At 34.6% G+C, this 15,500-nt stretch overlaps 1 protein-coding gene across 4 annotated transcripts in view; it reads left to right on the top strand.

Annotated features, from left to right (window-relative positions):
• CCAR1 (cell division cycle and apoptosis regulator 1) overlaps positions 1 to 15,500 on the top strand; it is a 41,589-nt gene that overhangs the window by 7,611 nt on the left and 18,478 nt on the right. For all 4 annotated transcript variants that reach the window (XM_016198375.2, XM_016198378.2, XM_016198376.2 and 1 more), the window contains exons 5-12: positions 2,269 to 2,301; positions 4,694 to 4,887; positions 6,736 to 6,850; positions 6,964 to 7,156; positions 10,532 to 10,661; positions 10,897 to 11,058; positions 14,438 to 14,663; positions 15,235 to 15,348. In XM_016198375.2, the coding sequence (XP_016053861.1) occupies positions 2,269 to 2,301; positions 4,694 to 4,887; positions 6,736 to 6,850; positions 6,964 to 7,156; positions 10,532 to 10,661; positions 10,897 to 11,058; positions 14,438 to 14,663; positions 15,235 to 15,348 (1,167 nt within the window). The remainder of the gene's footprint in view (positions 1 to 2,268; positions 2,302 to 4,693; positions 4,888 to 6,735; positions 6,851 to 6,963; positions 7,157 to 10,531; positions 10,662 to 10,896; positions 11,059 to 14,437; positions 14,664 to 15,234; positions 15,349 to 15,500) is intronic.

Genomic DNA, 15,500 nt, shown 5'->3' with positions numbered 1-15,500 from the left:
CTCTGAAGATTACAATAACTCACTAATAATTGCTTTAAACTTCTAAAAATTGACAATAGATTGATGTTAAAGTTGGCTATCTTGTTTTCAAAATACCCTTAGACTTATTTCAGTACTGTTAATGAAGTATATTATTAAAGATTACATGTTAGGTTGAACCATGTGAAAGTGTCAATATTCAAAATGATCTTGCCTTAAAAGGCATTACTCATTTGTTCTATTTGCATATATTTGTGTGTGTGTGTGTGTGTGTGTATTTTTATTGATTTCAGAGAGAGGAAGTGAGAGGGAGAGATAGAAACATCAATGATGAGAGAGTCATGGATTGGCTGCCTCCTGCACACCTCCTACTAGGGATCAAGCCCACAACCTGGGTGTGTGCCCTGACTGGGAATCCAACCGTGACTCAAACTGTGACCTCCTGGTTCATAGGTCAACGCTCAACCACAGAGCCACAGCTGCTGAGCTGTTCTTCCCCCACCCCCCTTTTTTTAATAAAAAGAAAAATTTTATTCTGTCCAGATGAGTGAATTTAAAACCAAGTTTTCTTGACTTAGAATCCTATAGCTGAGATCTCTGGACCTCTAATAAAGCCAGTAGAGTTACTGTTTTACTCTGACGCTTTCCTGCAAGCTCTTGCAGTCAGCTGAAATGCTTCATCTTCAACAAAGAAGAATTGTTTCAGAGACTCATGGAAAGGATTATGACTGTCACTGGAGGCATACTTCTAATGATATTGCTTAAATAAGTTTTAAGATTATACCACTGGATTAAGTAAGGATTTCTAGAACTAATGGAGAAACTGATGGATTCATAAGAGCACCAACTCAAGATCAAACAGAACAAGAATTAATTACATGGGACTGAATGAACTGATGGAAAAAAACAATTGAAAATTTTATAACCTTTTTGTTTGAAACTTCTGATTCTTTAAAGTTCTATTTTATAGATAAAAGGAAACTTTTTTCTCTCTTTTTAAAAAAATATATCTATTGATTTCAGATGGAGGAAGGGAGAGGGAGAAAAAGAGATAGAAGCATCAATGATGAGAGTCATTGATCAGCTGCCTCCTGCACACCCCCTACTGGGGATTGGGCCTGAAACCCAGCCATGTGCCCTGACCAGGAATCGAACCTGGATCTCCTGGATCATAGGTCGATGCTCAACTTCTGTGTCATGCCAGCTGATCCCTTTTTTCCCTTAAACTGTCTTTAACTTCAACAATTTAATAGCTTATAGCTTTGTAAACGAAAATGAACATTTATCTTTTCTCCCTATCTGATCTCTAAAAAATTAAAAAGCTCTTATTTTTTTTTTTTAATCCTTACCTGAGGATATGTTTCTATTGATTTTTAAAGAGGAAGAGAGAGAAACATGGATGTGAGAAACATCTATCTGTTGCCTCCCTTCCTTGCCCCTACCAGGTCTTGAACCCACAACCCAGGCAGGTGCCCTTATTGGGATTCTAACTTGCACTTGTTTTGGTACAGGGGTCAAAGCTTCAACTAACTGAGCCACCTGGCCAGGGCATTCTTTAAAAAAAAACACAAACCCCCACAAAATTTCTTACTGAAGAGTAACGATATAATTCATTTTTTACTTATAGAAAAATAGTGATTTGTTAGATTTAACTTTTAATACATGGTGATTCCATGTAAACTGAGTGTTTTGAATTAGAACTTCATGTAGCTTCTTTTAGCCTAGCTTAAGTCAAGTTTCTCTTACAGAATTTTTAAATTTCCCCCTTTATACCAATTTCTAGTAATGTTACACTTTGTTGCTGTAAAAATTGTATGTCAGAGTGCATTGTCCTTTATCATCCCCATGCAGTGGCAAATCAAACCATTAGGAATGCTTCTTATTTTAGAGGCATATGTATGAATTGGATAGCCAGTGATATTTTGATAAAAGTAGCATGTTGATGATACTGAATCATTTCTGTAACATAATTAACAGGTGGGAGAACTAGAAATCTTCCCTGCTAGGGACTTTGACTTGTAGGGGAGTTTTGTGGGTGTTATTCCTATAAAATGACAAAGATTAATTTCTTATTGTTACTGAATGAGTTAGTTTTATACCAGGTCTTCAGTTGTTAGAAATAGCTATAGGAAACCTTATACCTAATGACCTGTTACTTTTTACATATTTCTTAATTAGAAGTATCCATATAATAGGAGTTTTTTCCTTATATGAAGAAAGCATATATGAAACAACAATACTGATTGATCCTTTTTTTCTTTCCTGTTTTTGTTTGTTTTCTGTTTTCAGTTGCAGCAACCTCAGCAGACCCTTTTAACCCAGGTTAGTTTGACTATTTCTTTTGGATATCTCAATGAAAAGTAGACCAACATTTTTCTTTGCGGATTTACAGATGAATATTTTTTGGGTTCACATGCTAGCTCAGCAGTATGCTAAATAAAAATGGAAAGCATGTTTTTGTTTTTTTATAGTTTTTGATTGCAGATTGAGCTGTGATCTAGTTTGAATAAATATGTGGTCTTATTTTAAATGTAATACTAATAATGGCCTTTACATTTTCTTTGAACTAAAATTTTTAGGAAATTTTTTGTACACATTATATATCTCTTTTAGGTTGACCTTAGATGAAGTAACTTACATTATCAGCTTAATTTATAGAAACATTAAAAAGTTTTTGAACTTCTGATATGTAGTGCTTACTTTAGAGTTCATGGGCCCCTTAGAGTCTCTGTTGCATTTTTTCCTTTTTTATAATCCTTAAGTGTAAAAACTATCTTTGGCTTATATGCTGTATAAAAACCATAAGCTGTGTGCTGAATTTGGTCCATGGGCCATAGTTCACCAACCCTTGGTATGTATTTAGACTGAAATACTGTGCAATGCTTCAAAAGAAAGCAGAATCTCAATATATATTGTCCCCATGGTTAGGAAACTGAGTAGCTGAGGAACAGGAGTAGGAGAGGTTTTTTACTATATAACCTTTCATACCTTTTTAGTCTTGAATCTTAGTTGCTGTTTTTTTAAGTACATTTCAAATGAGAAATCAATCTCACTTCCCGTTTTTATTAAAGAGCTAAAATCGACTAACATTTGTTTCATATTTTCAGTCTCTGAGTAGAAAAGCTGTAAAAGTTCGTCTTTTCTTAGAATAGCATTTCCCAAAGTGTGCCCATAAACCATTAGTTTGTTAGGATGTTAAAAAATTTTCATGAGAAAATAATTTTGATCATAGTTTAAGAAATGCTGAGTTCTTTTACTGTATGTATGTGTAGAGGACTTTGTTTTTATTTTTTATTTTATTTAATTAATTAATTTATTTAAATATATCTTTATTGATTTCAGAGAGAGGAAGGGAGAGGGAGAGAGAGATAGAAACATCAATGATGAGAGAGTCATTGATCAAGCCCACAACCCTGGCATGTGCCCTGACAGGGAATTGAACCCTGATCGCCTGGATCCTAGGTCGACGCTCAACCGCTGAGCCACGCCTGGCCGGGCTGTTTTTATTTTTTTTAATAGTAGACTTGCGTTTTTTAATTGTAGACTTGCTTTATTCAGCAGATGTAAAACAAATTCCATGGTTTGACTTGAAGACTCAGATAATTATTTCTTTATTTTGATTTTAATTCTATTTATATACAGGTTTTAATTAATAATACGTTGTTTGATATCCATGCTTGATTGTGCCAGGAAAGACCAATGAAAGTGTTAATGTTTTTATTTCCTCCCCAGTTTTATTAAGATATAATTGACATATAATTGTATTAGTTTAAAGGTACAACATAATGATTTGATATGTGTATATATTGTAAAATGATTATTACCACAGTAAATTCAATTAAATAATCACCTTCACATAGTTAAAAACATTTTTTCTTTTGATAAGAACTTAAGATCTCTCTTAGCAACTTTCAGATATACAGTCGTATTATTAACTATAGTCATCATGCTGTACATTATATCCCCAGAAGTTATTTATCTATAACCAGAAAATTGTACTTTTGATCACCTTCACCCATTTCCCCCACACTCCTCTGGCAGCCACCATTTGATTCTATTTCTTGGAGTTCTTTGGTTTTTTTAGGTTACATATAAGTGAAATCATACGTATTGGTCTTTGACTTATTTCACTTATATGGGACTTTCCTGAGACTTTATTATGCCACTATGGGTTTTGAATTTCTAAGAGAGAACTAAAATAAAAATTGTTTTTCAAACTCATTGTACTACAGTATCTTTTTCTTGGAACAATCTGTGAAAACATTGATCTAAGGGAACTTGATGAAATAGATCACAATTAACAATTTTTTCAACTTGATTCTCATCTTAAAAGTGTTCATGTGTTTTTTGTTGTTTTTTTTTAAAAATATATCTTTATTGATCTCAGAGAAAGGAAAGGAGAGGGAGAGAGAGAGATAGAAACATCAATGATGAGAGAGTCATTGATCGAGCCTGCCACCTGGGCACGTGCCCTGACCGGGAATTGAACCCCGATCGCCTGGATCCTAGGTCAACGCTCAACTGCTGAGCCATGCGCGGACGGGCTCATGTGTATTTTCTAACTTCAAATAAATTATTTTTAGCATTTTGAGTATGTTTTAAGTAGTTATTTTTTGTTTATAGACTTTTAAAAAATTTTTTTAAATTAATTTTTAGAGAACTTGTAGACTATTTCAAATCATCACCTTAATTTTATGTTGATTTTGTTTTATAGCCTACTGTTGCACTGCCTACAAGTCTTAGCTTATCTACTCCTCAGCCTGCAGCACAGATAACTGTATCATATCCAACACCAAGGTCCAGTCAGCAACAAACCCAACCTCAGAAGCAGCGTGTTTTTACAGGAGTGGTTACAAAACTACATGATACATTTGGATTTGTGGATGAAGATGTATTCTTTCAGCTTAGGTAAACTTCATGACGTGTTGGCAGGTGCCTTGTTGTATTTAACATTGAAAAGTATATTGATAAGGTACCTGCCTAATTGTGGCATAGGATTGTGGTTTAGCTGTAATTTTCTGTTTTAATCATTCAGCTTGTTATATTTGTACCTGTAACCTTTTTTGTTTTAAAAAAAAAAAAATTTATATTATTTTTTTTAAATAATGTGTTTATTGACTTTCAGAGAAAACGGAAGGGAGAAGGGAGAGAGAGAAACATCAATGAGAGAAAAACATCTATCAGCTGCCTTCTGCACACCCCCTATTGGGGATCAAGCCCGCAACCTGGGCACGTGCCCTGACCAGTAATTGAATCATCGATCTCTTGGTGCATGAGTCACCGTTCAACCAGTGAGCCGCACACTGGCCTGACCCTGTGACTTTTTTAAAAAATATATCTTTATTGATTTCTGAGAGGAGAAGAAGAAAAAGAGAGAGAGAGAGAAACATCAGTGATGAGAGAGTCATTGATTGGCTGCCTCCTGCACGCCGGCCACTGGGGATGGAGCCACAACCTGGGCATGTGCCCTGACTGGGAATCAAACTGCAATCTCCTGGTTCATAGGTTGATGCTCAACTGCTGAGCCACACCAGCTGGGCCCTGTGACCTTTTTTGATGGAGAATGTGACTGAAGATATCATTTGATTATTGAATAAACTAGTTACGGTGAATTCTTTATAAATGTTTTATAGGAGTGAGTTATATCTAATTTTTCCCAAGCAGACATACTGTGAGATTAGGGATTGAAATAATCACATGCCTTTTAAAATTTATCTTCTGTTTGACATATGTAATGGCTATAATACTAAAAACATTCTTTTTATTATAAAAATTTTTTAAACTGATTTTAGAAAGATGAAATGAAAGAGAGAAAAACATCAGTTTGTTTTACTTATTTATGCATTCATTGGTTGATTCTTTTTTTTTAATGACGTTTTATTTTTAACATATCTTTATTGATTTCAGAAAGAGAGAGAGAAACTTCAAAGATTGGAGAGTCATTAATCGGCTGCCTCCTGCATTCCCCCCACTGGGGATCAAGCCTGCAAACCCAGGCATGTGCCCTGACCGGGAATCAAACCTCGATCTCCTGGATTCTAGGTTGACAGCCACTGAGACACGCCTGGCGGGGGCTGGTTGATTCTTGTATGTGCCCTCACTGGGGATCGAACCCACAACCTTGGTGTATTGGGATGATGCTTGAACCAACTGAGCTACATGGCCAGGGCCACTAAAAACATTTTTAAATTGAAATATTAATAAAAAGAATTGAATAATTGATGAACTAACATATCAAAATAGTCTTTTGTTAGTATTGTGGAGATTGCAAGGCATGTGAATTTCCTTAGATACTTCAAATATATTCCTAATGACCTTCGTTAGAAGTACTTTATTTAAGAAATTAAATTTAATTACTATATGATTTTTCTGAAAGTGAGTCTCCTGTTTTCCATTTTTTATGCATTTCTCTCATCTTTCCAAAGCCCAAAGCAAATTTTACTCTTAGGTTATAAAATTAGAAAGTGTTGTAGAGGGAAGGACACATATTAGGAGAAATTAGGGTAGAAAATTATTTCTTTCACTTCAAACCTGTGTTTGTATAGCGAGCTGTAAACATCAGTTATAAAGTAAGTCCAGGAGGATTATCTACATTTTAAGAGAGTTTTTTAGGCTTCCAAATCAGGTATAGTATAATTTATTTTTTTTATTGAATTTATTGGGGTTATATATAATTTACTTAAAAATACCAAGTATAGAAATCTTTTTTGGAGGAATCTCTTTTAAATGTATGTTTGTGGTTTGTTTGTTTTTCAGTGCTGTCAAAGGGAAAACCCCCCAAGTGGGTGACAGAGTATTGGTTGAAGCTACATATAATCCCAATATGCCTTTTAAATGGAACGCACAGAGAATTCAAACACTACCAAATCAGGTATGTGAAGTGTTGAGTTAGGTATTATAGAAACTCGGTAACTGAGTTGTCTGATTTACAAAGATTTTTCTTTTCTTTTTTTAATTTTATTTTACTATTTTATTTTTGTTAAGAATCAGTCCCAAACCCAACCTTTACTGAAGACTCCTCCTGCTGTACTTCAGCCCATTGCACCACAGACGACATTTGGCGTTCAGGCTCAGCCCCAGCCTCAGTCACTGCTGCAGGCACAGATTTCAGCAGCTTCTATTACACCACTGTTGCAGACTCAACCACAGCCTTTATTACAGCAGCCACAGCAGAAAGGTATTACATGTAATGTATGTTTGCTTTTTATGTTTCAGACTAATAACTGTTTTGTTAAAATAATAAGAGTATACTTTAATTACAAAAAGTCAGGGGCTTCCAGAATACTTGAACGGAAGGTTAAGTATTTTGTGTAGACCACTTCTACTTTTTTTTTTTTTTTTAACCCTTACCCAAGGATATGTTTTTATTATTTTTTTTTAACTTTTTTTTTTAATATATCTTTATTGATTTCAGGGAGGAAAGGAGAGGGAGAGAGAGAGATAGAAACATCAATGATGAGAATCTCATTGATCGAGCCTGCAACCCGGGCATGTGCCCTGACCAGGAATCGAACCCTGATCGCCTGGATCCTAGGTCGATGCTTAACCACTGAGCCATGCCCGGCCGGGCTGTTTTTATTGATTTTAGAGAGAGGGAAACAGACCCATATGTGTCCTGACCAGGGATCAAACCCACAACCTTTTTGATGTGCGGAACAATGTTCCAACCAACTTAGCCACCTTCCTGGATCTAGACCACTTCTTCTTTTAGAGCTATTTGGAAACATTTTTATTGCTCTCATTGAAAGATGTGCTCTTTTTTTATTTAAACTCAAAACTGTTAATTCCCTGTCCCCATATTGGTATTTTATCTGTAATGGAAGTGTTTTTGAGACTTATTTCTTATAACATTTTATGTTAATGTAGACCTTGGTGATAACACTTTAAGTTCCTCATTGAACCATAGTGCATCAAATAAATGAGCTGTGTTATAAATTTTCCTTTGCAAATTGATGCTTTGAAACTCTGGACATTTTCTTAACAATGTTTAAAATGATAGCCTTGGCTTAAAGAAGCCTACTTAATTGGTTGTGTGTGTTTTTTTTAATGTAATTGCAGCACTTTCTCTTTTATTGTAAATCATAACACACTTAGAGCAAAATGGTGAAACAGTATAACGTGCACACCCATGGAATCACTACTTGGGTAAAAAAGTACAACATTGCTAGTTAACTCTCTTCTTTTTTAATAGTTTTACCCTTTAAGTATACATCCTCATAATATACCGTTTGGTTTTGGTTTTGAATTTTACATAATCTGTGATTCTAGTTATATAATCTTTTGTGTAAGAATTCTTTTGTTCAACATTGTGTTTTTAAAGTTTTTCATACTATTTGTTCCATGTGGCTCTAGTTTCTTAATTTTTCTAATAGCATCATATTCCAGTGTATGAATATTGTACAGTTTATCTGTTCTTTGGTAAACATTTGGATTGTTTCTAGTTTTTGGTTCCTGAAGCTGGTGCCATGAACTCATACATGTGCATACATTTTCCCTAGGGCATATATCTTCTGGTAGAATTGCAGGGTCTGAGGGTTTGTGTATGTTAAACTTACTAGGTAATGCCAGGCTGTTTCCAGACTTCTTGGTTCTTCCATGTATCTGACCTTTAGTCCCATGATTTCTGATTTTCCCCCCACTTGTCTTTTTTTCCTAAGAGGATTTGTTTTCAGTTGTCAGTGGGGACTTGAATATCATTTTTCCCCCTGCCACTCTCTCAAGAACGGACATGGCATTTGTGGGAGGGCTCAAGGAAGCAGTGTTTCTGGTGGTGATGTATCCCTTGAGTTTGGTAGATGATTGACAGGAGCAATAAGAGGAGGGTGGAAAAGATAGGAGAGAAGGGATCAGTGGAGTGTGCTAAAGTTCATTTAGCACAATGGTAGGGAAATCTCCATTGGCAACTAGCATTCCTTCAGCAATACTAGCCCATTGATCTTTAGCTGGTATAGTATTACTTACCATAGAAGATATACATAGGTTAGCTGTTCCTTTTTCCTCCCAAATTCTTCATGAAAATTTTCAAGTATATAAAAATGTTGGAAGATCAGTATAATGATCACTTGTATACTTACAACCCTAAACAGTTAATATTTTACTAAAGTGTTTTGTCTTCATAAATTAACAAATACAGCCTGGCCAGTGTTGCGCTCAGTGGTTGAATGTCAACCCATGAACCAAAAGGTCACAGGTTAGATTCCCCATCAGGGCACATGCCTGGGTTTCAGGCTCGATCCCCAGTAGGGGGCATGCAGGAGGCAGCTGATCGATGCTGTTTCTCATTGATGTTTCTATTTCACTATCCCTTTCCTTTCCTCTCTTTCTAAAAACCAATAAAAACATTTTAAAAAAATTAACAAATACACATGCTACTAGCTTAAACGTTTGAAGTAATTTACTAGACATCATGACATTTCAGCCCCTTATATTTAAACATGTCCTTCCTAAAAGAGAGTTTTCTTACATTACCACAATCTATTATCCCATCTAAGAAAAGACATTTAAATATCCTATTTATATTCAAATCTCTCCAACTGTCTCCCAAATGTCTTGAGGTGGTTTTTTGTTTCCTAAACCAAAAGCCAAGTTTCATGCATTATATTTGCTTATGTTTCTTTTGTCTTTTTTATTCTAGAATAGCTTTCTACTTCCTCTTATTTTTCTTTGACTTTTTGAAGAAATTGGGCTAGTTGACTTGTAGATTGTTTTGGAATGTTGTGTTCTGGATTTGTCTTGATTTCTTGTGATGTTTTTACCTTGCTCCTCTATCCACCATATAAACAATAAAATCTAGGTTAAGTCTAAAGGCTCTTGGCAAGAGTACATTATATGTTTTGTACTTTATATTGCAACATACTGTAAGGCATATGTTGTCAGATACTTCCACTATTATTGATGCTAAATTTGATTACTTGGTCAAAGTGGTGGCCATAAATCTTTCTAAGAGTGTCTCCCCCCCCCATGTAGATAATCTCTGGATGATACTTTGGCACCCTGTGAATATCTTGTTATATAGCAATCTTTGTTTTAATGTCAGTATATCAGGGGTTGGCAAACTACAGCCCTTGGATTTGGTCCATGGCTTGGTTTATTATCATCCCTGAACCTAAAAACTTACTGCATCATTAAAGGGTTGTAAAAATATATGCAAATAGCCAGGCCGTTATGGCTCAGCAGTTGAGCATCGACCATCCAGGAGATTGCGGTTCAATTCCCAGTCAGGGCACATGCCTGGGTTGCAGGCTTAATGCCCAGTGAGGGTCGTGCAGGAGGCAGGCGATCAATGACTCTCTCATCATTGATGTTTCTATTTCTCTCTCTCCCTCTGCCTTCCTCTCTCTGAAATTAATAAAGGCATAATATATATATTGTGTGTATATATATGTGTATGTGTATATATACGCACATATACAAAATGGTCTCCACCATCCATGGGCCACAGAACCTAAAATATTATCTAACATATTCTATCTATAAAATTTAGCCAGGTAATGCTTTTGAACTTTGTTTAAATTAGTTAAAATGGTTTGTTGTTTTTTTGTATCTTTTAAAGCTGGTTTATTGCAGCCACCTGTTCGTATAGTTTCACAGCCACAACCAGCACGAAGGTTAGATCCACCATCCAGATTTTCAGGAAGGAATGACAGAGGGGATCAAGTACCTAACAGAAAAGATGACCGAAGGTATGTTTTTAAAAGTGTACTTTTGATGGTGATGATGGTTGCGTGATGTGATCACTTAATGCCATTTAAAAATGATTAAAATTATAAGTTTATGTTGTTTATATTTTACCACAGTTAAAAAAATATATTTTAAAAATATACTGTGGAATTTTGCTTATGTTAACTTTATTATTTCATGAAGGAACTCTTAGATAATGCCAGAAAAATGAGTAATTTTAGAAAAATTTGCTTTAAGTCGTGAAAGGGAGAGAGAAAGACGTAGATCCAGAGAAAGATCTCCTCAGAGAAAACGTTCCCGGGAGAGATCTCCTCGAAGAGAGAGAGAACGATCACCTCGGAGAGTTCGCCGTGTTGTCCCACGTTACACAGTTCAGTTTTCAAAGTTTTCTTTAGATTGGTAAGTTATTTTCCCCCATATTCTCATTAAATTATTAGTTTTGTAATTTTGTATAGCTTAGTAGAATGTCTTATATTCAGACATGTTTTTCTTGCAACTTTCATTTCCTGACAGTGATCTTAATGTATATAAGCAGAAATGCATTTTGAAGTAACAGTTTAGTTTTTTGTGAGGATTGTGTTATTTTCATACATTGATTAAAAATACCAGCTTTTGAAAAAGGCAGCCCTTTGTGATGAAATTATTCCTTAAATTAGAATAATTTTAGATCTAGATTTATGGATAACTTTATTATAAATATAAAGTTCATGCATAGTCTGTTATGTATGATATAATAATGCAGCAATGGATTAAGTATTTCAAGTTAGCTGTGGCAATAGTAAAAACATACACATGTGTAAATGTTTACAAAAATACAGTTTTCAGCCTTTGGAATCAGAAGTAATGGGCAAGTTACCCAGTATTTTTGAGGCCCTGACTGAGTTGCTCAGTTGGTTAGAGCATTGCCCCGATACGCCAAGGTTGTGGGTTCGTTTCCCGTTTAGGACATATACAAGAAACCAGTGAAGACATAAATAAATGGCACAACAAAACCGATCTCTCTCTCTCTCAAATCAGTTTTTTAAAAAAATTTTTGAATTTCACATGCAAAGTAAAAATTATATCAATTAGCAGAATTGTGAGATTGAGTTCAGGTTTCTAAAGCAACAGTGTGTGGCATTTGTAGATACTCAATAATAGCTGCAAAGTTGTAATTCATAAAAAGACAAATTGGTAAATGACTAATTTACTCTAAAGGAAAGGAAGAATTATCTAAAGGCTCTGGGACTGGCAATTGTGTATATGAAAAATTGACAGAAAAAACAAATAAAAATAAAGTAAATCATTAAAAGCAACATTTAAGCTGTTTCACATAGGAACAAATAACTTTGCACTTCAGTGCCCTGAGAGGGTATTGCTGCATTTCAGTACAGTGTGATAATCAATATTCATAATATCGGACTACCAAAAGTTAAAATTTATATATATATATTCCATTATAGATTGAGTAAACCAATGTATTTTATTTATGCTACTCAATTCCAAAAAAACATCTTGCTTGGCAATTTTGCTTAATTGTTACATAGTTGGTGTTCATTTACTCTTGCTTGTGGTTAAGTCAGCAACTACTTTTTTTAATCTATACTAGTTTTCTTTTTATTCCTTTTTACTTGTATACTTAAAAATATCTAGTCTATATATTTGAGAAAAACTTTTTGGAACCAAAACCATCTCTCCAGCCCTAAAGATATTAAATAGAGCAGCTCTATTTTCAGCTCATCTGCTCCCAGTCTAGAATGCTATCTGGAAAGCATTAATGCATAGGATGTAAATTGAACAGCTATTTATCTTCTTTCACGTTAAACCTTCACGGTTTCACTTCACCACTTTCAAGTAAATTCCTCCAACATCAAGTGAACTTATTACAAATAAAAAAGATTTTTTTTAAGTTCTTATACCTCTTCTTATAATTATTGGAAATCAAGATTTTCTTATAGTAATATGATTATAAGAGACTGTATGCCAAGAAATGATTTATTTGTTGTTTTTTAATATTTTATTTATTGATTTCAGAGAGAGGAAGGGAGAGGGAGAGAGAAACAGCAGTGATGAGAGAAAGTCATTGATCGGCTACCCCCCTGCACCGCCCCCCCAGGGGGATCGAGCCCGAAACCTGGGCATGTGCCCTGACTGGGAATTAAACCTCGACCTCCTGGATCATAGGTCCATGCTCAACCCCTGAGCCACACCAGCCAGGCTATTTGTATTTTTTATCTTTAGTTTTATTATAGATATTATTCCTATGGGGTAAGATAAAACTTCAAAAATTCTAGTGATGGGAAACTAGAAAGGTATTACACATACTTTCTGTTTGCAGTACTTATTTAAAAAACGACAAAAACAAAACGGAAATACCTGCTTTTTTACATTTTGACAGGAGAATTTTATCCATATAAAATATAATTACATCATTAATCTTAAACTGATACGTTTATCATTCTGTATTTTGTATTTTTAGGCTTCAAATAAAAAGGCATCCCTATAAATATATTAGTTCACATTTTATACCCTTGTTTTTAGCTGTTTTTTATTTATTTATTTTTAAATATATCTTTATTGATTTCAGAGAGAGGAAAGGAGGGGGAGAGAGAGAGATAGAAACATCGATGATGAGAGAGTCATTGATCGGCTGCCAGCCCGCAACCTGGGCATGTGCCCTGACTGAAAATCGAACCCCGATCACCTGGATCCTAGGTCGATGCTCAACCGCTGAGCCACACCCAACCGGGCTAGTTGTTTTTTAAAAAGACAATCTTTTCATCTTACAAATTGCATTTCCCACTTTTCATTATACTTTTAACTGAAATCTCTTGGCTTTTTATCAGATTGATTTACCTTTGAGTTTCTCTCTTTTCAAAGCTCTGCTTCTGCTGGGCCAGCATTGCTCAGTGGTTGAGCATCAACCTATGATCCAGGAGATGAAGGTTCGATTTCCGGTCAGTACACATGCCTGGGTTTCGAGCTCTGTCCCCAGTGGGGGATGTGGAGGAGGCAGCCAGTCAATGACTCTCTCATTGTTGATGTTTCTCTCTCTCTCTTCCTCTCTCTGAAATCAATAAAGATATATTTAAAAAAAAAACCAAAAAACAGAAAAACTCTGCTTCTTAGGAGAAAGGAAATGATCCTTTAAAAAAATCAGTATGCCAGATTTAAAAGCCAAGAGTCTTATACATTCTGCATAATAAACAGTCAGGTATGGATTTTAATCATTAACCTCAAGAGGTATGAAAGTGTGGATAATACAAAAAAATTTGGATTTTGCTTTCATGTGAATTTTATTTAATTTTGAATGTAAATATTCTTGACCTAGGATCTTAATAGAGAATAAAAATTATATTTTTTCTATACTGTATAAAGCTGATTGAGGAACACTCATACTAATTTGGTACTACTCTTATCCCTTCTTTCTATACATTCTATATGAATCATAATTTTCTCAAAAATGCACAGTTTCAGTTTAGGCACAACTGCATTTGTTCCGATCTTCTCTGGAGCTGGGGTTGAAGTTATTTCAGAGGGTCTTTAATGAATTTTAAGCTACACACAAAGTAAAGAAATTAAGGTATCATTTAGATATGTTATTTATTCAAAGCTGTAAGTAAATGATTTGAAAATGAGATTTTCATGTCTGTCTGCACATCCATAGCTCATTAATAATTGGCCATTTGCAGCTGGCTTTAGCCATGTCAGGTTAGATATTTTGCTTCAGAATTGAGTGACTATTTGCATAATCTTTGCTATTAAGGCTCTTTATTCACTATTTATGTCTGTTTTTCAGTCCTAGTTGTGACATGATGGAACTAAGGCGCCGTTATCAGAATTTATATATACCTAGTGACTTTTTTGATGCTCAGTTTACATGGGTGGATGCTTTCCCTTTGTCAAGACCATTTCAGCTGGGAAATTACTGCAATTTCTATGTAATGCACAGAGAAGTAGAGTCCTTAGAAAAAAATATGGCCATTCTTGATCCACCAGATGCTGACCACTTATACAGTGCAAAGGTTTGTATTTTGTGATACACAGCTAAAATTTCTGAGCAGTTAGTCATATTTAGAGTGTATGTGGAGTAAATCTTCAGAAAGTGGTTATTTGGTCTAAGACATGAATACCTATGTTTTCTTGTCTGCCTGATTCTGTTTTGGTTATTTAAGTAATTAATTTAACCTCTCTTTACCTTACCTCTTAAATTGTAAAATTATTGTTGTTTTTTAACACTTTGAACTCATAAAAATGTGAAGATGAAGTTGATGTAATGGGCTTTTTGGAATGTTCTGTGACTTCAATTAGGCCCAGATAAAACATAATGGTGGGTGAATGTACTATTATGTTAACCTGCAGGGTAACTTTTCGTATATTGCTATGGTCAGTAGTTTTCTGCTATTTTAAAACATCAAAAAGCATCTCTTGAAAAGTTAAAACTATGTAAGATATCTTATGCCATTTCTGCTGTAGCATTTTACTTTTCCATTTTTATAGAAAATTTTGGGTATCTAATATATAAGGATAATTAGTAGTGCTTCTCATTTTTTTACATTAGACTTTTGACAGGATTGAATTATTTGACTATAATAGGTAATGCTGATGGCTAGCCCTAGTATGGAAGATTTATATCATAAGTCCTGTGCTCTAGCTGAAGACCCACAAGAACTTCGAGATGGATTTCAACATCCTGCTAGACTTGTTAAGGTAAAATGAAACATTAACTTTAGGTGTATATTTGCTTTGCTTTGTTCTAACTGTATATATATATATAAAATTAAAAACGCTACCTGTTTAATCTTGTTGATTAGTTTAATAATAGTTTTAGTATTAAGGCACTCAGAATTTAATGATGTTGA

This window comes from Miniopterus natalensis, chromosome 14 (assembly GCF_054644295.1).
Source record: "Miniopterus natalensis isolate mMinNat1 chromosome 14, mMinNat1.hap1, whole genome shotgun sequence".
Taxonomy (NCBI): Eukaryota; Metazoa; Chordata; class Mammalia; order Chiroptera; family Miniopteridae; genus Miniopterus; species Miniopterus natalensis.
This window is presented reverse-complemented; position numbering and strand designations above follow the sequence as displayed.